Source organism: Drosophila mauritiana, unplaced genomic scaffold (assembly GCF_004382145.1).
Source record: "Drosophila mauritiana strain mau12 unplaced genomic scaffold, ASM438214v1 Y_01, whole genome shotgun sequence".
Classification (NCBI taxonomy): Eukaryota; Metazoa; Arthropoda; class Insecta; order Diptera; family Drosophilidae; genus Drosophila; species Drosophila mauritiana.
Genome location: NW_022881540.1, coordinates 15,440 through 39,797, shown reverse-complemented (window position 1 = coordinate 39,797; position 24,358 = coordinate 15,440). Strand labels below are relative to the sequence as shown.

General features: G+C 39.7%; 1 protein-coding gene across 1 annotated transcript in view; it reads left to right on the top strand.

Annotated features, from left to right (window-relative positions):
• Positions 1 to 230: 230 nt before the first annotated feature.
• Positions 231 to 24,358, top strand: part of LOC117149945 (dynein beta chain, ciliary-like) — a 33,437-nt gene continuing 9,309 nt past the window's right edge. Inside the window, exons 1-2 of the mRNA XM_033316846.1 lie at positions 231 to 242; positions 297 to 395. Of these exons, the coding sequence (XP_033172737.1) occupies positions 231 to 242; positions 297 to 395 (111 nt within the window). The remainder of the gene's footprint in view (positions 243 to 296; positions 396 to 24,358) is intronic.

Genomic DNA, 24,358 nt, shown 5'->3' with positions numbered 1-24,358 from the left:
CATTATCGGTAGATATTGGGAATAAAATGAGAAAAAATTGCAAAAAGTTTATTATGCAAAGACAGACATTGCAAAATCGACAAACCCGGTATATTTAATTTAATACCTAGCAGCAAATGATTTTGTTGTCATACGTGAAATCAGATTCTAAAGTTGTGATTACAACTTAAATCTTAGCCACTGAAAATAAATTTTACAAAAAATAACTTGAAGTGGCTGACGAAAAGGAAATGAAGGAGCCGGTAAGTGAAGTTGGACATTAAACTTCGAAGTCTATTTGGCAAACGAATTTCCAGACCGACAACCGTCCGGAGTTTTTCTGGAACTACCTAACAAAGACCATGCGTCTTAAGCTGGATAAGTGGACTAAAATGATAACAACCAACGAGTTTAGGGTGAGTCAAACACCCGAGTTTCTATAAAACGTAATTTCTTTGTTCATATTTCAAATTCATATATCTTGAAGAGAAATCCGGGAGAGAACACTTCTGCTGATTTTCTTTCGGAAGCTTTCGGAATGAAGACTACTTTGGCTACACTCCAGGCAGTAGTGTAGTAGTGTACTTTTCCTTAGCGCTCGTTGAAGCAGGATTGGCTGAATGCCATCTGGACCTGGAGATTTGTAGGGCTGGAATGTACCAATAACCCATCTTAATCACTCCGTTGTTAATATTGATTTTGCTTTGGCCCAATCAGTAGCACGCAATCTAATTTGTTCCGTTACTGGGGTATTCCCATCCCATCTCATTGTTATACATGGTCAGTTTAATCCGGTAGGCATCCCAGTTCCCTTCTCTTTTTGCTTTGTTAAAGAGACGCCTGGTCGCTTTTCGCAACTTCTCCAATTGGTCGTTCCATTATGGAGCATCTTTATTCATCTTGGCTCGGCCAAGAGAGCAGTTTTCTCTGAACGCGTTTGTAATACACGAGTTAATGTCTTCTACGGCGGCCTCCAGTTGTAGAGTGTTACGGAGTTTCCCGTTACCTCAGTAACTGGATCTCGCATTAAGGAGGCATTGAAACCTTCCTAGTTCGTATTCCTGGGATTGCGCTTACTTCGCTCTTTACATTCTAGATTTAGCCCTATGTTAAAACGAATAATTCTGTGATCTGACATTGACTCCTCAGGAGATACGTGCCAGTCGCTTAATGCGAAGCCACTGATCTGCTGGAAAGTGTAATGTCCAGAGCCTCAGATCCTACCCTAGTAACAAATGTCGGAACATTGCCGACATTTAGGATTTCTAGATTATTACTTAAGATAAATTCAAAGACTGACTGACGTCATTGGTTCACGTCGCTGCTGCCCCATATCACGTGATGTGCATTTGCATCACATCCAATGATGATGGGTGAGTGCATCGGAATAGAGTTGCCCACCACTAATTACAGCAAAAATAGGATGTAAATTGAATTAAACTAAGAACTGTTAGAAAATTAAGCCGAGTGGCTCTGAATAATGAAAAATATAAAAACCTGTGCCAAGTGGCTCTGAATAATGAAGAATATAAAAAACTATGCCAAGTGGTGGCTACGGATAACGAAAAATAATGAAATCTTATGCCAAGTGGCTACAAAATATAGAAAATAAAAATCTCGAGGGTCCTGCTCGGGTTACTTGAGGTTGTCTTTGTGGACCACTCTCCCTTTAATTAGGACTATGGTCTCCAAGTCTGTCCTCTCCTCACATTAGGGAGTGTTTTTGTTGCCTAGTCGTCTGTTTGACTATACTAGGACTTTATCACAGACCTGGAACACTCTGTTCCGCCCAGAAGCGTTTTCTCGGAATATTCGAGATGCTGACGCCGAAATGGTTTTCCAGCATAGGCTCTATTGTTTGCGATTTCAATGATGTCTCATTGTCGCAGAGTAGAGGGCAAGATGCCTAACGGCCATACATTGGTTTGGCACTATGAAGCCACTTTTTTGGTGAAGGCCAAATCTGCTCTCTTTCCGCTCGCTTAGCGTAAGAAATCTAAAAATAGAATTTGATTGCTTGTATGAGTAAAAAAAAAAGACGAGAACGCGTATATGTGTGCGTGTTGTGCTAGAAGACGATTTTCGGCCCGAAATCAATTCTGATCGAAGAAACAAATTTTCATATTTGGAGTTTTGGCCAATTTCGTAGCAATATGATGATATAAAATAATAATTAAAAATTCACGCCCTGACTATTATAATTTTAAATTTTTTTAAATTCGTTTGTTAAAATTGCCGCTGAAATTAGCTACCGTTTACATATTTATATTTATGTTAAGAATTAATAATATGTAATATATGTAATAATCGGTACCCAGGGAATACCACGGTGAGGCCATTACAATTGTAATGGGGTCCTTTATTTATTAGGCCTTCGAGTCGACTTGAAATATTTTAATGTTTAACATTAAAACATTTCCATGTTCCCCAATTAAGTTATTTTTGTAAATATTGTTTTTTTTTTATATTTTGCGTCCATTTATCAGTCGCCAATTATTTAAATATCGCTCATTTTTTTATTTATGAGATAGAATGCTGAGCTTAGCTTGCTTTTTTTGTCTATCAGCTATCATCACAGTCCACTTGCAATGCTTCAAAACCAAAACTTTTATAAGTTTGTTTAGCAGATATGTGAATAACATTCATTATTTTCATAAAACCATAATGAGAAGGCACTATTTTTATTTGTGCACTTAATGCATTGCTCAACAATAAATTTTTTTTTTTTTAAATATTTTTGAAACTTTAATGTATATTTTGCAAATATTAAAAAATAAATCAGATGGTGCTTTTAATTTCCCGAAGTCCGAGGCACAAAGTGCGGACACAAGCACTCAACAATCACTGCTTTATTAATTTTTCTCACGTAGCAAGCTGAATACCCTAATGACAAGTATTCTAATATAAAGTCATTTTCGAAATTTATTTAGTGATGTACATAGATTCGGCTATTACTATTTCTAAGCTTTATATAAATAATAATAAAGTTAAGGCAATGAAAACAAGAATTTTTCGCATGGTGCCAATTGATAAAAAAGAATATAGTGAATATATGAACGAACTTCTAAGGTGAAGAATATATTTTGTCAAATTTACAATGCATGAGCATAAGTGTGCACACATACAGGTGTCTGCTATCACTGTATGCGTAGAAAAGAGCTGTTTGCTGTAGCGCCCTCCGCTCTTTCTCTCTCGAACAAAAACTCGAGAGAGCCTGGAGCCACCTCTAGAGCCAAGTCCAAAAAATCGCGTTCCCAAAAATCGTATGGCGTTTCGTATCTTGTTATTCTAGTGTCTTTGGCTGAACCATGGCGAATTTCGAAAACTTGTCCACGCAGGTGAGAAAGTATTTCTTATCCGGGGAGAAAATATCCATGTGCAATATTTCTCCTACATGGCCAGGGATCGGTGTTTCACCGAGCTCCTGTTTCTTTGGATCTATCGCATTTCGCCTTGGCTCAGGTTTTGCACTCTTGGGTAAGTAGTACTCGGAGAGTACCTGCTTCACATTCTCTTGGGCCGACCTGTAAGCTCTGTTATGCTCGGTGGTGAGGATTTCTCTTCTTTCGGTGACCGCGAAAATGTCGGTGACCCTGTTCTTACAATGCCAGAACTTTGTGGCCGGAAACTGATGAACCACATCGTCTTGGATTAATGCCAGCGTGTGAAGATTACAATGGAAGGCATTTACAACATTAGGAATAATGGTGTTGGCAAGTTCCTCTAGCAAAGTCTGTTTGCACGAGAAATTGATCGCGTGACGCCTCTTATTCCGAAAAAGTATAAAAGTGTGTTTCCAAGGGGAGCGCGCCTCTTCTAAAAATATTTGGTTCTGGAAGCAATTCACGAGTTTCTATTAAACGTAATTTCTTTGTTCATATTTCAAATTCATATATCTCGAAGAGAAATCCGGGAGAGAACACTTCTGCTGATTTTCTTTCGGAAGCTTTTGGAATGAAGACTACTTTGGCTACACTCCAGGCAGTAGGTATGGCCTAATGGTAGGCTGCTGATCAATGTTTTCCTTAGCGCTCGTTGAAGCAGGATTGGTTGAATGCCATCTGGACCTGGAGATTTGTAGGTCTGGAATGTACCAATAACCCATCTTAATCTTGTTAATATTGATTTTGCTTTGGCCCAATCAGTAGCACGCGATCTAATTTGTTCCGTTACTGGGGTATTCCCATCCCATCTCATTGTTATACATGGTCAGTTTAATCCGGTAGGCATCCCAGTTCCCTTCTCTTTTTGCTTTGTTAAAGAGACGCTTGGTCGCTTTCCGCAACTTCTCCAATTGGTTCCATTATGGAGCATCTTTATTCATCTTGGCTCGGCCAAGAGAGCAGTTTTCTCTGAACGCGTTTGTAATACACGAGTTAATGTCTTCTACGGCGGCCTCCAGTTGTAGAGTGTTACGGAGTTTCCCGTTACCTCAGTAACTGGATCTCGCAGTACGGAGGCATTAAAACCTTCCCAGTTCGTGTTCCTGGGATTGCGCTTACTACGCTCTTTACATTCTAGATTTAGCCCTATGTTAAAACGAATAATTCTGTGATCTGACATTGACTCCTCAGGAGATACGTGCCAGTCGCTTAATGCGAAGCCACTGATCTGCTGGAAAGTGTAATGTCCAGAGCCTCAGATCCTACCCTAGTAACAAATGTCGGAACATTGCCGACATTTAGGATTTCTAGATTATTACTTAAGATAAATTCAAAGACTGACTGACGTCATTGGTTCACGTCGCTGCTGCCCCATATCACGTGATGTGCATTTGCATCACATCCAATGATGATGAGTGAGTGCATCGGAATAGAGTTGCCCACCACTAATTACAGCAAAAAGAGGATGTAAATTGAATTAAACTAAGAACTGTTAGAAAATTATGCCGAGTGGCTCTGAATAATGAAAAATATAAAAAACTGTGCCAAGTGACTCTGAATAATGAAGAATATAAAAAACTATGCCAAGTGGTGGCTACGGATAACGAAAAATAATGAAATCTTATGCCAAGTGGCTACAAAATATAGAAAATAAAAACCTCGACGGTCCTGCTCGGGTTACTTGAGGTTGTCTTTGTGGACCACTCTCCCTTTAATTAGGACTGTGGTCTTCAAGTCTGTCCTCTCCTCACATTAGGGAGTGATTTTGTTGCCTAGTCGTCTGTTTGACTATACTAGGACTTTATCACAGACCTGGAACACTCTGTTCCGCCCAGAAGCGTTTTCTCGGAATATTCGAGATGCTGACGCCGAAATGGTTTTCCAGCATAGGCTCTATTGTTTGCGATTTCAATGATGTCTCATTGTCGCAGAGTAGAGGGCAAGATGCCTAACGGCCATACATTGGTTTGGCACTATGAAGCCACTTTTTTGGTGAAGGCCAAATCTGCTCTCTTTCCGCTCGCTTAGCGTAAGAAATCTAAAAATAGAATTTGATTGCTTGTATGAGTAAAAAAAAAAGACGAGAACGCGTATATGTGTGCGTGTTGTGCTAGAAGACGATTTTCGGCCCGAAATCAATTCTGATCGAAGAAACAAATTTTCATATTTGGAGTTGTGGCCAATTTCGTAGCAATATGATGATATAAAATAATAATTAAAAATTCACGCCCTGACTATTATAATTTTAAATTTTTTTAAATTCGTTTGTTAAAATTGCCGCTGAAATTAGCTACCGTTTACATATTTATATTTATGTTAAGAATTAATAATATGTAATATATGTAATAATCGGTACCCAGGGAATACCACGGTGAGGCCATTACAATTGTAATGGGGTCCTTTATTTATTAGGCCTTCGAGTCGACTTGAAATATTTTAATGTTTAACATTAAAACATTTCCATGTTCCCCAATTAAGTTATTTTTGTAAATATTGTTTTTTTTTTATATTTTGCGTCCATTTATCAGTCGCCAATTGTTTAAATATCGCTCATTTTTTTATTTATGAGATAGAATGCTGAGCTTAGCTTGCTTTTTTTGTCTATCAGCTATCATCACAGTCCACTTGCAATGCTTCAAAACCAAAACTTTTATAAGTTTGTTTAGCAGATATGTGAATAACATTCATTATTTTCATAAAACCATAATGAGAAGGCACTATTTTTATTTGTGCACTTAATGCATTGCTCAACAATAAATTTTTTTTTTTTTAAATATTTTTGAAACTTTAATGTATATTTTGCAAATATTAAAAAATAAATCAGATGGTGCTTTTAATTTCCCGAAGTGCGAGGCACAAAGTGCGGACACAAGCACTCAACAATCACTGCTTTATTAATTTTTCTCACGTAGCAAGCTGAATACCCTAATGACAAGTATTCTAATATAAAGTCATTTTCGAAATTTATTTAGTGATGTACATAGATTCGGCTATTACTATTTCTAAGCTTTATATAAATAATAATAAAGTTAAGGCAATGAATACAAGAATTTTTCGCATGGTGCCAATTGATAAAAAAGAATATAGTGAATATAGTGAACGAACTTCTAAGGTGAAGAATATATTTTGTCAAATTTACAATGCATGAGCATAAGTGTGCACACATACAGGTGTCTGCTATCACTGTATGCGTAGAAAAGAGCTGTTTGCTGTAGCGCCCTCCGCTCTTTCTCTCTCGAACAAAAACTCGAGAGAGCCTGGAGCCACCTCTAGAGCCAAGTCCAAAAAATCGCGTTCCAAAAAATCGTATGGCGTTTCGTATCTTGTTATTCTAGTGTCTTTGGCTGAACCATGGCGAATTTCGAAAACTTGTCCACGCAGGTGAGAAAGTATTTCTTATCCGGGGAGAAAATATCCATGTGCAATATTTCTCCTACATGGCCAGGGATCGGTGTTTCACCGAGCTCCTGTTTCTTTGGATCTATCGCATTTCGCCTTGGCTCAGGTTTTGCACTCTTGGGTAAGTAGTACTCGGAGAGTACCTGCTTCACATTCTCTTGGGCCGACCTGTAAGCTCTGTTATGCTCGGTGGTGAGGATTTCTCTTCTTTCGGTGACCGCGAAAATGTCGGTGACCCTGTTCTTACAATGCCAGAACTTTGTGGCCGGAAACTGATGAACCACATCGTCTTGGATTAATGCCAGCGTGTGAAGATTACAATGGAAGGCATTTACAACATTAGGAATAATGGTGTTGGCAAGTTCCTCTAGCAAAGTCTGTTTGCACGAGAAATTGATCGCGTGACGCCTCTTATTCCGAAAAAGTATAAAAGTGTGTTTCCAAGGGGAGCGCGCCTCTTCTAAAAATATTTGGTTCTGGAAGCAATTCACGAGTTTCTATTAAACGTAATTTCTTTGTTCATATTTCAAATTCATATATCTCGAAGAGAAATCCGGGAGAGAACACTTCTGCTGATTTTCTTTCGGAAGCTTTTGGAATGAAGACTACTTTGGCTACACTCCAGGCAGTAGGTATGGCCTAATGGTAGGCTGCTGATCAATGTTTTCCTTAGCGCTCGTTGAAGCAGGATTGGTTGAATGCCATCTGGACCTGGAGATTTGTAGGTCTGGAATGTACCAATAACCCATCTTAATCTTGTTAATATTGATTTTGCTTTGGCCCAATCAGTAGCACGCGATCTAATTTGTTCCGTTACTGGGGTATTCCCATCCCATCTCATTGTTATACATGGTCAGTTTAATCCGGTAGGCATCCCAGTTCCCTTCTCTTTTTGCTTTGTTAAAGAGACGCTTGGTCGCTTTCCGCTACTTCTCCAATTGGTTCCATTATGGAGCATCTTTATTCATCTTGGCTCGGCCAAGAGAGCAGTTTTCTCTGAACGCGTTTGTAATACACGAGTTAATGTCTTCTACGGCGGCCTCCAGTTGTAGAGTGTTACGGAGTTTCCCGTTACCTCAGTAACTGGATCTCGCAGTACGGAGGCATTAAAACCTTCCCAGTTCGTGTTCCTGGGATTGCGCTTACTACGCTCTTTACATTCTAGATTTAGCCCTATGTTAAAACGAATAATTCTGTGATCTGACATTGACTCCTCAGGAGATACGTGCCAGTCGCTTAATGCGAAGCCACTGATCTGCTGGAAAGTGTAATGTCCAGAGCCTCAGATCCTACCCTAGTAACAAATGTCGGAACATTGCCGACATTTAGGATTTCTAGATTATTACTTAAGATAAATTCAAAGACTGACTGACGTCATTGGTTCACGTCGCTGCTGCCCCATATCACGTGATGTGCATTTGCATCACATCCAATGATGATGAGTGAGTGCATCGGAATAGAGTTGCCCACCACTAATTACAGCAAAAAGAGGATGTAAATTGAATTAAACTAAGAACTGTTAGAAAATTATGCCGAGTGGCTCTGAATAATGAAAAATATAAAAAACTGTGCCAAGTGACTCTGAATAATGAAGAATATAAAAAACTATGCCAAGTGGTGGCTACGGATAACGAAAAATAATGAAATCTTATGCCAAGTGGCTACAAAATATAGAAAATAAAAACCTCGACGGTCCTGCTCGGGTTACTTGAGGTTGTCTTTGTGGACCACTCTCCCTTTAATTAGGACTGTGGTCTTCAAGTCTGTCCTCTCCTCACATTAGGGAGTGATTTTGTTGCCTAGTCGTCTGTTTGACTATACTAGGACTTTATCACAGACCTGGAACACTCTGTTCCGCCCAGAAGCGTTTTCTCGGAATATTCGAGATGCTGACGCCGAAATGGTTTTCCAGCATAGGCTCTGATGTCTCATTGTCGCAGAGTAGAGGGCAAGATGCCTAACGGCCATACATTGGTTTGGCACTATGAAGCCACTTTTTTGGTGAAGGCCAAATCTGCTCTCTTTCCGCTCGCTTAGCGTAAGAAATCTAAAAATAGAATTTGATTGCTTGTATGAGTAAAAAAAAAAGACGAGAACGCGTATATGTGTGCGTGTTGTGCTAGAAGACGATTTTCGGCCCGAAATCAATTCTGATCGAAGAAACAAATTTTCATATTTGGAGTTGTGGCCAATTTCGTAGCAATATGATGATATAAAATAATAATTAAAAATTCACGCCCTGACTATTATAATTTTAAATTTTTTTAAATTCGTTTGTTAAAATTGCCGCTGAAATTAGCTACCGTTTACATATTTATATTTATGTTAAGAATTAATAATATGTAATATATGTAATAATCGGTACCCAGGGAATACCACGGTGAGGCCATTACAATTGTAATGGGGTCCTTTATTTATTAGGCCTTCGAGTCGACTTGAAATATTTTAATGTTTAACATTAAAACATTTCCATGTTCCCCAATTAAGTTATTTTTGTAAATATTGTTTTTTTTTTATATTTTGCGTCCATTTATCAGTCGCCAATTGTTTAAATATCGCTCATTTTTTTATTTATGAGATAGAATGCTGAGCTTAGCTTGCTTTTTTTGTCTATCAGCTATCATCACAGTCCATGCAATGCTTCAAAACCAAAACTTTTATAAGTTTGTTTAGCAGATATGTGAATAACATTCATTATTTTCATAAAACCATAATGAGAAGGCACTATTTTTATTTGTGCACTTAATGCATTGCTCAACAATAAATTTTTTTTTTTTAAATATTTTTGAAACTTTAATGTATATTTTGCAAATATTAAAAAATAAATCAGATGGTGCTTTTAATTTCCCGAAGTCCGAGGCACAAAGTGCGGACACAAGCACTCAACAATCACTGCTTTATTAATTTTTCTCACGTAGCAAGCTGAATACCCTAATGACAAGTATTCTAATATAAAGTCATTTTCGAAATTTATTTAGTGATGTACATAGATTCGGCTATTACTATTTCTAAGCTTTATATAAATAATAATAAAGTTAAGGCAATGAATACAAGAATTTTTCGCATGGTGCCAATTGATAAAAAAGAATATAGTGAATATAGTGAACGAACTTCTAAGGTGAAGAATATATTTTGTCAAATTTACAATGCATGAGCATAAGTGTGCACACATACAGGTGTCTGCTATCACTGTATGCGTAGAAAAGAGCTGTTTGCTGTAGCGCCCTCCGCTCTTTCTCTCTCGAACAAAAACTCGAGAGAGCCTGGAGCCACCTCTAGAGCCAAGTCCAAAAAATCGCGTTCCAAAAAATCGTATGGCGTTTCGTATCTTGTTATTCTAGTGTCTTTGGCTGAACCATGGCGAATTTCGAAAACTTGTCCACGCAGGTGAGAAAGTATTTCTTATCCGGGGAGAAAATATCCATGTGCATATCCGAGCTCCTGTTTCTTTGGATCTATCGCATTTCGCCTTGGCTCAGGTTTTGCACTCTTGGGTAAGTAGTACTCGGAGAGTACCTGCTTCACATTCTCTTGGGCCGACCTGTGAGCTCTGTTATGCTCGGTGGTGAGGATTTCTCTTCTTTCGGTGACCGCGAAAATGTCGGTGACCCTGTTCTTACAATGCCAGAACTTTGTGGCCGGAAACTGATGAACCACATCGTCTTGGATTAATGCCAGCGTGTGAAGATTACAATGGAAGGCATTTACAACATTAGGAATAATGGTGTTGGCAAGTTCCTCTAGCAAAGTCTGTTTGCACGAGAAATTGATCGCGTGACGCCTCTTATTCCGAAAAAGTATAAAAGTGTGTTTCCAAGGGGAGCGCGCCTCTTCTAAAAATATTTGGTTCTGGAATCAATTCACGAGTTTCTATTAAACGTAATTTCTTTGTTCATATTTCAAATTCATATATCTCGAAGAGAAATCCGGGAGAGAACACTTCTGCTGATTTTCTTTCGGAAGCTTTTGGAATGAAGACTACTTTGGCTACACTCCAGGCAGTATGTATGGCCTAATGGTATGCTGCTGATCAATGTTTTCCTTAGCGCTCGTTGAAGCAGGATTGGTTGAATGCCATCTGGACCTGGAGATTTGTAGGTCTGGAATGTACCAATAACCCATCTTAATCTTGTTAATATTGATTTTGCTTTGGCCCAATCAGTAGCACGCGATCTAATTTGTTCCGTTACTGGGGTATTCCCATCCCATCTCATTGTTATACATGGTCAGTTTAATCCGGTAGGCATCCCAGTTCCCTTCTCTTTTTGCTTTGTTAAAGAGACGCTTGGTCGCTTTCCGCAACTTCTCCAATTGGTCGTTCCATTATGGAGCATCTTTATTCATCTTGGCTCGGCCAAGAGAGCAGTTTTCTCTGAACGCGTTTGTAATACACGAGTTAATGTCTTCTACGGCGGCCTCCAGTTGTAGAGTGTTACGGAGTTTCCCGTTACCTCAGTAACTGGATCTCGCAGTACGGAGGCATTAAAACCTTCCCAGTTCGTGTTCCTGGGATTGCGCTTACTACGCTCTTTACATTCTAGATTTAGCCCTATGTTAAAACGAATAATTCTGTGATCTGACATTGACTCCTCAGGAGATACGTGCCAGTCGCTTAATGCGAAGCCACTGATCTGCTGGAAAGTGTAATGTCCAGAGCCTCAGATCTTACCCTAGTAACAAATGTCAACATTGCCGACATTTAGGATTTCTAGATTATTACTTAAGATAAATTCAAAGACTGACTCACGTCATTGGTTCACGTCGCTGCTGCCCCATATCACGTGATGTGCATTTGCATCACATCCAATGATGATGAGTGAGTGCATCGGAATAGAGTTGCCCACCACTAATTACAGCAAAAAGAGGATGTAAATTGAATTAAACTAAGAACTGTTAGAAAATTATGCCGAGTGGCTCTGAATAATGAAAAATATAAAAAACTGTGCCAAGTGACTCTGAATAATGAAGAATATAAAAAACTATGCCAAGTGGTGGCTACGGATAACGAAAAATAATGAAATCTTATGCCAAGTGGCTACAAAATATAGAAAATAAAAACCTCGACGGTCCTGCTCGGGTTACTTGAGGTTGTCTTTGTGGACCACTCTCCCTTTAATTAGGACTGTGGTCTCCAAGTCTGTCCTCTCCTCACATTAGGGAGTGATTTTGTTGCCTAGTCGTCTGTTTGACTATACTAGGACTTTATCACAGACCTGGAACACTCTGTTCCGCCCAGAAGCGTTTTCTCGGAATATTCGAGATGCTGACGCCGAAATGGTTTTCCAGCATAGGCTCTATTGTTTGCGATTTCAATGATGTCTCATTGTCGCAGAGTAGAGGGCAAGATGCCTAACGGCCATACATTGGTTTGGCACTATGAAGCCACTTTTTTGGTGAAGGCCAAATCTGCTCTCTTTCCGCTCGCTTAGCGTAAGAAATCTAAAAATAGAATTTGATTGCTTGTATGAGTAAAAAAAAAAGACGAGAACGCGTATATGTGTGCGTGTTGTGCTAGAAGACGATTTTCGGCCCGAAATCAATTCTGATCGAAGAAACAAATTTTCATATTTGGAGTTGTGGCCAATTTCGTAGCAATATGATGATATAAAATAATAATTAAAAATTCACGCCCTGACTATTATAATTTTAAATTTTTTTAAATTCGTTTGTTAAAATTGCCGCTGAAATTAGCTACCGTTTACATATTTATATTTATGTTAAGAATTAATAATATGTAATATATGTAATAATCGGTACCCAGGGAATACCACGGTGAGGCCATTTTCGAAATTTATTTAGTGATGTACATAGATTCGGCTATTACTATTTCTAAGCTTTATATAAATAATAATAAAGTTAAGGCAATGAAAACAAGAATTTTTCGCATGGTGCCAATTGATAAAAAAGAATATAGTGAATATAGTGAACGAACTTTTAAGGTGAAGAATATATTTTGTCAAATTTACAATGCATGAGCATAAGTGTGCACACATACAGGTGTCTGCTATCACTGTATGCGTAGAAAAGAGCTGTTTGCTGTAGCGCCCTCCGCTCTTTCTCTCTCGAACAAAAACTCGAGAGAGCCTGGAGCCACCTCTAGAGCCAAGTCCAAAAAATCGCGTTCCAAAAAATCGTATGGCGTTTCGTATCTTGTTATTCTAGTGTCTTTGGCTGAACCATGGCGAATTTCGAAAACTTGTCCACGCAGGTGAGAAAGTATTTCTTATCCGGGGAGAAAATATCCATGTGCAATATTTCTCCTACATGGCCAGGGATCGGTGTTTCACCGAGCTCCTGTTTCTTTGGATCTATCACATTTCGCCTTGGCTCAGGTTTTGCACTCTTGGGTAAGTAGTACTCGGAGAGTACCTGCTTCACATTTTCTTGGGCCGACCTGTGAGCTCTGTTATGCTCGGTGGTGAGGATTTCTCTTCTTTCGGTGACCGCGAAAATGTCGGTGACCCTGTTCTTACAATGCCAGAACTTTGTGGCCGGAAACTGATGAACCACATCGTCTTGGATTAATGCCAGCGTGTGAAGATTACAATGGAAGGCATTTACAACATTAGGAATAATGGTGTTGGCAAGTTCCTCTAGCAAAGTCTGTTTGCACGAGAAATTGATCGCGTGACGCCTCTTATTCCGAAAAAGTATAAAAGTGTGTTTCCAAGGGGAGCGCGCCTCTTCTAAAAATATTTGGTTCTGGAAGCAATTCACGAGTTTCTATTAAACGTAATTTCTTTGTTCATATTTCAAATTCATATATCTCGAAGAGAAATCCGGGAGAGAGAACACTTCTGCTGATTTTCTTTCGGAAGCTTTTGGAATGAAGACTACTTTGGCTACACTCCAGGCAGTAGGTATGGCCTAATGGTAGGCTGCTGATCAATGTTTTCCTTAGCGCTCGTTGAAGCAGGATTGGTTGAATGCCATCTGGACCTGGAGATTTGTAGGTCTGGAATGTACCAATAACCCATCTTAATCTTGTTAATATTGATTTTGCTTTGGCCCAATCAGTAGCACGCGATCTAATTTGTTCCGTTACTGGGGTATTCCCATCCCATCTCATTGTTATACATGGTCAGTTTAATCCGGTAGGCATCCCAGTTCCCTTCTCTTTTTGCTTTGTTAAAGAGACGCTTGGTCGCTTTCCGCAACTTCTCCAATTGGTCGTTCCATTATGGAGCATCTTTATTCATCTTGGCTCGGCCAAGAGAGCAGTTTTCTCTGAACGCGTTTGTAATACACGAGTTAATGTCTTCTACGGCGGCCTCCAGTTGTAGAGTGTTACGGAGTTTCCCGTTACCTCAGTAACTGGATCTCGCAGTACGGAGGCATTAAAACCTTCCCAGTTCGTGTTCCTGGGATTGCGCTTACTACGCTCTTTACATTCTAGATTTAGCCCTATGTTAAAACGAATAATTCTGTGATCTGACATTGACTCCTCAGGAGATACGTGCCAGTCGCTTAATGCGAAGCCACTGATCTGCTGGAAAGTGTAATGTCCAGAGCCTCAGATCTTACCCTAGTAACAAATGTCAACATTGCCGACATTTAGGATTTCTAGATTATTACTTAAGATAAATTCAAAGACTGACTCACGTCATTGGTTCACGTCGCTGCTGCCCCATATCACGTGATGTGCATTTGCATCACATCCAATGATGATGAGTGAGTGCATCGGAATAGAGTTGCCCACCACTAATTACAGCAAAAAGAGGATGTAAATTGAATTAAACTAAGAACTGTTAGAAAATTATGCCAAGTGGCTCTGAATAATGAAAAATATAAAAAACTGTGCCAAGTGACTCTGAATAATGAAGAATATAAAAAACTATGCCAAGTGGTGGCTACGGATAACGAAAAATAATGAAATCTTATGCCAAGTGGCTACAAAATATAGAAAATAAAAACCTCGACGGTCCTGCTCGGGTTACTTGAGGTTGTCTTTGTGGACCACTCTCCCTTTAATTAGGACTGTGGTCTCCAAGTCTGTCCTCTCCTCACATTAGGGAGTGATTTTGTTGCCTAGTCGTCTGTTTGACTATACTAGGACTTTATCACAGACCTGGAACACTCTGTTCCGCCCAGAAGCTTTTTCTCGGAATATTCGAGATGCTGACGCCGAAATGGTTTTCCAGCATAGGCACTATTGTTTGTGATTTCAATGATGTCTCATTGTCGCAGTAGAGGGCAAGATGTGTGCATTGAGCAATTTCAGATGATTTACGCATTCCTTCTATCCGCACTTTCTGTCATATATTGTGTTAATATCGTATATGTCATTAATTTTTGCACATGTCTTTATATTAATGAAGAATATATTAAGTTTTTCTTCTCTATTTCTCCTGGATCTTGGATCTTATGTACTTGTAGAACATCAAAGTCATATGTTTTAAAGTTGTCGATAATTTCGTAGGTTAGGGTGCTATGGTGGAGTCCCTTAACAACTATTCTGTGAGGCTTCTCTTCCTTCATTTGGTACGTATGGAATTCAATTCCCGAATTATCCAAAAGATTAACAATGGCTCTATAAGTATCAGCGTCTTTGGGTAATATTCTCACTGTTTCCCCTTGATTGACTTTAATTGTTAAATTATCTAGGCTAGTGACCTCCGTAATGAGCTCAAAGAGATCATTAAGGTTGGTAAGGCTCAGTACTATTTGCGGTGGTTTTGATTGTTTATAAGAATTCTGCTTATCAGTATACTGTTGTGGGCTATTGGATGTCACATTTGGTACACAGTCATCATTAGGAATATTCGGAGCAGCCGATGCACACGAGGTGGATGCGGCATCATGACAAACTTGTGGAGTTTCTATGCCATCACTGGTTTCGTCCAATTCCATGTCTAGCATGGCAAACCTATTGTTTGAGTTTGAATCAATATTTGTGGCTGGATATGGCTCCAGCTTCGCGTCTCTGACAGCTCGTTTAGAGCTATGGTTGGGTGTTAAATTGGTCTTCCTCTTCCTCTCTTTCGTCAGAAGTTTTTGCGCATCAGACAATCTAGTAGCAACTTTTTCTCTGGAGCTCGGCTTACTGATTGCTGCAGTTGTAGTAGATGTAGTATTGCAAGTAGCACTTGTAAATGTTATCGTCGTAGTTATTGTGCTTAGGTTAACAGATTCAGTGCATGAAAAGCGTTGATTCAATAACTCCATCCTGATATCCAGTGGAGACTTACCAGCTACTTGCCGCATTTCTTCATAATCAATCGGCTTATTTCTAAGCTGAGAGTTAGAAGTTTCGCTGTTCGTATCCATTTTACAGTTACTAATCCGGTCTATTTATTTTTTTCTAATAAGTACGTTGCTTGTTGCCTCCCTTGTGCGGCTGCCACCTTATCCACCGTTCTTTGTTGATATTCACATGCCGACTCTGCAAGGCAGAGTCCAAATTTTAGAATGCGTGCTATTTTGCACAGCTACGAATGCAGGTTTGCGAATTCAATTTAAAGTGAAATTCACGGACAAAAACTATAAACAACCGCTCAGTGTGACCAGCTCGCGTTTTTCACCTAGCAAGCTGAATACCCTAATGATAAGTATTCTAATATAAAGTCTTTTTCGAAATTTATTTTGTGATGTACATAGATTCGGCTTTTACTATTTCTATGCTTTATATAAATAATAATAACGTTAAGGCAATGAAAACAATAATTTTTCGCATGGTGCCAATTGATAAAAAAGAATATAGTGAACGAACTTCTAAGGTGAAGAATATATTTTGTCAAATTTACAATGCATGAGCATAAGTGTGCACACATACAGTTGTCTGCTATCACTGTATGCGTAGAAAAGAGCTGTTTGCTGTAGCACTCTCCGCTCTTTCTCTCTCGAACAAAAACTCGAGAGAGCCTTGAGCCACCTCTAGAGCCACGGCCAAAAAATCGCGTGCCAAAAAACCGTATGGCGTTCTAGTGTCTTTGGCTGAACCATGGCGAATTTCGAAAACTTGTCCACGCAGGTGAGAAAGTATTTCTTATCCGGGGAGAAAATATCGATGTGCAATATTTCTCCTACATGGCCCGGGATCGGTGTTTCACCGAGCTCCTGTTTCTTTGGATGTCTATCGCATTTCGCCTTGGCTCAGGTTTTGCAATTGGCGGCTATCTCGCTCGCCAATTTGATCATCTTGGGTAAGTAGTACTCGGAGAGTACCTGCTTCACATTCTCTTGGGCCCACCTGTGAGCTCTGTTATGCTCGGTGGTGAGGATCTCACTCACCATCTCACCTTCTCTTCTTTCGGCGACCGCGAAAATGTCGGTGACCCTGTTCTTACAATGTCAGAACATTGTGGCCGGAAACTGTCGAACCACATCGTCTTGGATTAATGCCAGCGTGTGAAGATTACAATGGAAGGCATTTACAACATTAGGAATAATGGTGTTGGCAAGTTCCTCTAGCAAAGTCTGTTTGCACGAGAAATTGATCGCGTGACGCCTCTTATTCCGTAAAAGTATAAAAGTGTTTACAAGGGGAGCGCGCCTCTTCTAAAAATATTTGGTTCTGGAAGCAATTCACGGGTTTGTCCGTGGACTCGATAGTATGTGTAAACGAAAGTTCACTGTGAACCGTGGCCGCGAATGACTCTGGTTCCTGATTTCCAAATACATTGAGTTGTTGTCTGGAGAGGGCATTTGCAACGAGATTATTTTTTCCAGGCTTGTAAAAAATTCGTTCGCCGGACTCATCGATGTGTGTTTTCCATCTCTTAATTTTGACGTTCGGATTGAACTCCGACAGATAAAGCATCGACAGTAGCTGGCCAAGCCCAAGAATGACCTTACTTCAAATACGTTTTTGGACACTGGAAATTCTTTTATGGCACCATTGTTGGTGACGATCATAACGTATAAAAGTGAGTCTTCTCCCGATACTCTCATGCTAGCATCGTACCCAATCGCTCTTCAGAACCCAATCTACGTGCTTAACATGGGCATTTTCATGCCTTTTCATGCTTTTGCCGATCTACTCTCGCAGAATATCGTCAATTGTTCTCTCGAAGATGCTTGCAGCATTTCTGAGTCCGAAATGATCAATAGCTGAGTCGATCTAGACATTCAGGATTTATAAACACTATATGGTTGAGATTCACCAAGTTTGTTGACCCATGTTTCTATGCCCACAAACCGCACAATACGGCCACGCCCACAATTTTGAACCAATTTTCGAAAATTTTTTCATCATTTTCTTAGTTTTGTAAATTTCTATAGATTTGCCAAACCTTTTTGCAGATCCCACTCTAACGCCCTAAATCCCAACCTGGCACACCCATACACAATAATTTTTATGTTGTTTATCATTTTATTCCCCAATATCTCTCGATATCCCTGAAAAATTATGAAATTTCGCATCCGCATTCACACTAGCTTAGTAACGGGTATATATCTATACACATTACTCGTTGAGTAAAAGGGTATACTAGATTCAATGAAAATTGTGTAACAGGCAGAACCGCAAGTTTGTTGACCCATGATGCCAAATGTGTTGATATTTTCTCACATTTTTATTGGAATTGTAGATTTGTAGGTTAAAAAAATTTTTGCCACGCACACTCTAACGCCCTAAAGCCCTGCCTCACCAATCACGCCAAATTTGTAAATTTTACCTGATTTGTCTCCCCTATATCTATTGATATCCCAGAAAAATTATGAAGTTTCCTGTTGGCATTCACACTAGCTGCGTTACAGGTACTAGACTTTCAGTTGATAAGGCAAATTTCTGGCGCTGATGAGCCTTGTTCATCGAAAGACGCCGTAATTCGTGCCTTAAGGAATGGAGTTAGTGTTAATGGAGTTAGTGTTAATGGAGATTCATCGGAGGACATCATCGTATGCCTTCAGAATGAAGGCCATAGCTTTGTACAGAATAGACTATACGCCACGCATTAAGTCGACCTCACTTCCTCTTAATATTAGGTTTATTGATCTCAAAAAGGCGGAAAATAACAAGCTTGTTAAGAACATTCTTGTCTTAATATTAGGTTTATTGATCTCAAAAAAGCGGAAAATAACAAGCTTGTTAACAACATTCTCGTCGTCTGCAAGCATCGAGTGACATGGGAGAAAACCCGTCAGCAACTCCAGCGTGTACAATTTATTTGCAGAGAATGTGGAAAAAAGCACCCCACTTTGGATGGTAGGCTCAAGCAAGATGATGCCAGACGCTGCTAGCACAGTCGAAAGCACCATACAGCTAACTTTAAAGGTTGCATTAATTACCTAAAAGAAGCTTCTACTCGTAAGCATCATTTGAAGACCAACGAACCCACCGCTGCTGGTCCTATAAACAGATCCCCTGCCCTTGGCGCTGGAAGGCCGTCTTTTGCGACCGTTGTCAGAATCAATCAACCTGCTGTTCAGCCAATTCATTCGCCTGCCGCCACTGCTTCTAACTACCATCCTGGACTCCCAACTGGAGAGGTTTTTTTCTAGGCTTGACTGAATGATGTCGTTAGTGTAAACGTTGATGCAACTACGTCTATAGACCCGTCATTCGCCCTCTGCATTAAAAAATGGTTCCTCTTAAGATGGCAGCCTGGAATTTAAATGGAAGACCAATGAGATGCTCGCTATTATTGAGCTTCACGACATATACATCCTCCTGTTGTCAGAAACCCACTTCTCCTCCAGGCAGTAACTATTCAGCTGACTGTAAGCAGTACTGCCCTCTGAATCTTAGATGGACAGATGCTATTGTTGGGCAGTTCACAATTTGGCACAAAATTCGTTGTGGCAGGTGACTGGAATGCAAAACACAGATGGTGGGGAAATTACAGGATGTGTACCAGAGGTAGAGTGCTGTGTTCTGCACTTGCAGGAGAACGACTCGACATCGCAACTGGAGAAGCCACATGCTACCCGTATCGTGCAACTGCCTCTTCAACTGCCATCCATTTGGGATCGCCAAAGGCTTTAGGCAGCAACAAATCAGGGTGAAAGTGCTGCCTTTGAACTAGATGAAGACGAAGTCTTAGAAGTCTTACAAAAATAAAGTCTGCACAAGCGAACATTCGGATCTTTAAAGAACACATCAAGGCTGTAGTAGGGTGGAAGGGTACGTGGACTACTTCACAACTGCAATCATTGAAGCTGCAAGGCAGGCTACACCAACCCCTCTCCAAGTTGGTCTAACGGCCATAAGGTGGCCTCCCATTTTAAGCGTGCAGGCTAGGGACTTCCTCAGCCACAAAAGACGCCCCAGAAGACAAAACACCGCGACAGGAGATCGTAGAATTTACCAGCAATATTCAAGTTCTACTAAGCGCCATCTGATAGCTAAAGCAAACCTTTATACCTTATTGGAGAGTGTTGGTCCAGATGGTAATAGTGGATTCTCAATATGGAAGCTCACGAGAGGAATCAAGAGACAGCCTTTGTTTCAATCATCGATTCAGGATCGAGGTGGCAACTGGCTTAAGATGGATGATGAGAAAGCAAGTGATTTTGCTTCGCACCCATCTTCAACCTTCATGCCCTTCAATTTAACGGACGACACCAATCGTGAAACATCGCAAATTTTTTGGATACTCCGACTGCTCAGAAAAGCCATATAAAACATACCTCACCGCAGGAAGTAATGATGCAACTAAAGACTTCACCTTGATCGGACGCTGATTTATAAAGCCAATATCACGGCAGTTAAAGCCAAATCGCCAAAAAAGCTGGACTGGCTTTTCCACTCAAGAAAACTCCATATGGCAACTAAGGCTCTCTCTTATGCGGTACATTTTTAAACATTATAATTAAGGAACAGTATCTATAATATTATCTTTTAAGCTACGCATTACAGAGGAATCTCTAAATTGTCGGCTATCCCAAAACTTTTCGAAAATGTTATCACTCCTCATTTGCAGCACCTTTGTAGATCAATCATATCACCGTGTCAACACGGTTTTATGAAACGCAGATCTACAACCACTAACCTCTTGGAGCTAACTTCTTTTGTAATACAGGGTTTCAAAAATAATCTTCAAACATATGTCATCTACACTGATTTTAGTAAAGCATTTGACTCTGTTAATCATTACCTTCTAATAAAAAAACTTGATCTTATAGGGTTCCCTGTTTATCTTCTAAATTGGATTTCAAGCTATCTGAATGGCAGGACACAACAAGTCCTCTTTAAAAATTCGTTATCTTCTATTCTCCGAGTCACATCCGGTGTCCCACAAGGGAGCCATCTTGGTCCGCTTCTTTTTACCTTATTCATTAACGACCTCCCCTTAATAATAAAACATTCGCGTGTACTTATGTACGCAGACGATGTTAAATTATGCCTCCAGTACAAGGACACTTCTTGCCATTTGGACTTACAATCCGATCCAGACCGATTTCAAATATGGTGCCGTGATAACATATTAAACTTAAATGGCTCCAAGTGTAAAGTTATGACCTTTTGTCGTGCCAACCCAATACGCACGACTTACACTCTAAGTGGGTGCTCTCTGGACAGAATAACACGAGTTGATGATCTTGGTGTTCTTCTGGACCCAAAACTAAAATTTTCTGACCATATTTCGTCTATTGTCAATAAGGCCAGGGGTGTGCTTGGTTTTATAAAAAGGTGGTCTAAGGAATTTGATGACCCTTACTTGACTAAAACCTTATTTATTTCGTTAGTCCGCCCGATTCTCGAGTACGGATCACCTGTTTGGAGTCCACAATACGCAGTCCACTCGGACCGCATTGAATCGGTCCAAAAAAACTTCTTACTTTTTGCCTTGCGGCGCCTAAATTGGGATGCAAACCATATATTACCCCCTTAGTCCAGTAGACTACTTTTAATTAATTTACCATCCCTAGCTAACCGTAGAACTATGCTTGGAACAGTTTTTATTTGTAAACTTATTCGTGGGGATGTTGAGAGTCCCGACTTGATTAGTCGGCTTAACTTCTCGGTTCCAAGTAGATTCACTAGAAACTATATACCCCTTATCTTAAATCATTGTAGATCTAATTATGAGTTGCATGACCCTTACAGAGTTTTATGTTCTGACTATAATAGACTTTATCCTATTATCTGTAATCTTGACTCTCTGCCGCTATTAAAACAATCGATTTTATCTTTTCTATTACATAATTAGATCCTACTAACACTAATATTTAACATAGTTATTCCTCATTATATTCATTTCCTCGTTCCTATTCTATTTTTTATATCGCGTCTATATCTTCTCGCGAATCGAGCCGTACGATACACGGCAGCGCCCCTCGGTCGGTTGGGCGGGAGGTGTGGCCGTGGAACCCGTGCGAAAAAAAAAAAAAAAAAAAAAAAAAAAAAAATTAGATTAAGTTCAGAAATAACTAATCGATTCCTAGTGACTTTAAGATTAATAATAATAAATGATTTAAAAAAGTAATTTTAAAAAAATGTTTGGTTCAATGGGTTATGCTTGAAGGACCGACTGCTTTAGTAAACTCTCTTTTCTCTGATCTCTCACGCTCTCTTATGCCGTTTTTAGAAACGACGAACACAACGCGCCTCTCCCAATTTCCTCTTCTGGCTTGTTTTCGATTCCAACATTCGACCCGCCTGACTGGGTGTTCGTCCCGAACCCCATCATGAACTCAGCCGCAGTAGTTGTTTTTAAAGGACCTTCAACATCTCCCACTTTCTCAACATTATACCTACTACGCCTATGAACCAAGAAACTTTCCTTCTAACTTCATTACAACATCGTTGACCGTTGTACTGCTTTTCGTCCTTTCTCTTCTGATTGATAGTTGCCCTGTTCTCTAACTACAACGCTTCTATATTATTCCTAGCCTCCTTACGCATCTGTATCAAAGACTGCTGCACCTGTTCTTTAAGTTCTGAATTTTTTTTAATCTAGAAAATCTACCCTTCCTGTAAAGTCTGATATTTGGCCTAGTTGATTCGAAACACGTTCTGATCAGACACAATTTTATCATGCCCCTCACAATTTTATCATTTAATTTGTGATATGCGCAGCACAAACCTTTCTCTCCCTTACTTTTCTCCATAAGTACGACAGGTGAAGCGTACTCCGAAGAACTCCGAAGAAGAAGAAAGAATAATATTTTGTTCAAGCCACTCCTGAACCTGCTCCTCCTGTAAAGGAGTCTACTACCTTCTGCTAAAGCATGTTGAGACACTGGTGTTTCGTCTGTAAGTACCGGACAAAGAAACGTTTTCGTCTCGACCGGACAATTAACGTTTCTTTTCGGGTTGTGCTCTTCTATCATACAACACTTCGCTTCGAATGTAGGAAGTGCGATACCTCTACGTCAAGCTTTGCACAAGCTCTGAAATTCGTTCAGCTACTCCATGCGTGAACTTCGGTTCTGCTCTCCATCATGGACCTGCTTTTTGAGCCCTGTCACTACCTGCCTGATCTTGGTATGAATTCAGTACCATCCTTCGTGGTTTTTATGTCTAGCATTAGTTAAAGGGTTCTACCTAAAATCGCATCGAATTTTATGTGTTTATGACGTGAAATTCTAGGTCATGAATTTGAGCTGGGATTGTAAGGCCTCAAAGGTACGATTTGACTTTCTCCGTCAACTTTTCTTTAAATAAATGTTACGAGGTACGAAACAGAGATCTGCGCAAGTATCCACAAAAATCCTTGAAAATGACTTTCCCGAACACAATGTACTTTAACTCCAGGCCTAAAGACGTAAACACGATTGTTGGCTTAGTTTTGTCGTCAACCTGTACTAAATTATCCTTCTACTCCTGTTTGTCTAACATTTCGACCTTGCATTCGGCCGCGCTATGTCCTGGTGGCATCTGAAAAATTTGTGGTCTCTTTTTGGACAATCTCTTTTTACTCGTCCTCACTGTTACAACATTTTCTAACCTTCTACTTTAGCTACACCTTTCTCGCCGTTAATGAGGTGATAGTCATACTTGACTTGGTTTACCGGTGATCTCATTTTCTGATATGCTTAGTGTTAGTAGGATCTAATTATGTATTAAAAAAGTTAAAATTGATTGCTTTAAGATCGGCAGAGAGTCAAGATTACAGATAATAGGATGAAGTCTATCATAGTCAGAACATAACTCTTTGTAAGGGTCAATCAACTCATGGTTAGATCTACAATGATTTAAGATAAGGGGTATATAGTTTCTAGTGAATCTACTTGGAACAGAGAAGTTAAGCTTACAATTAAAAACTGTTCCAATCATCGTTCTATGGTAAATTAATTAAAAGTAGTCTACTCGAATAAGGAGGTAATATACGGCCGATTCAATGCGGTCCGAGTGGACTACGTATTGTGGACTCCAAACAGGTGATCCATACTCAAGAATCGGACGGACTACCGAAATAAATAAGGTTTAAGTCACGTAAGGATCATCAAATTCCTTAGACCACCTTTTTATAAAACCAAGCACACCCCTAGCCTTATTGACAATAGTGGAAATATGGTCAGAAAATTTTAGTTTAGGGTCCTGAAGAACACCGAGATCATCAACCCGTGTTATTCTGTTCAAAGGGCTCCCTCTTAGAATGTAAGTCGTGCGTATTGGGTTGACACGACAAAATGTCATAACTTTACACTTGGAGCCATTTATTTTAATTAATTAATTTAATATGTTATCACGGCACCATATTTGAAAGCGT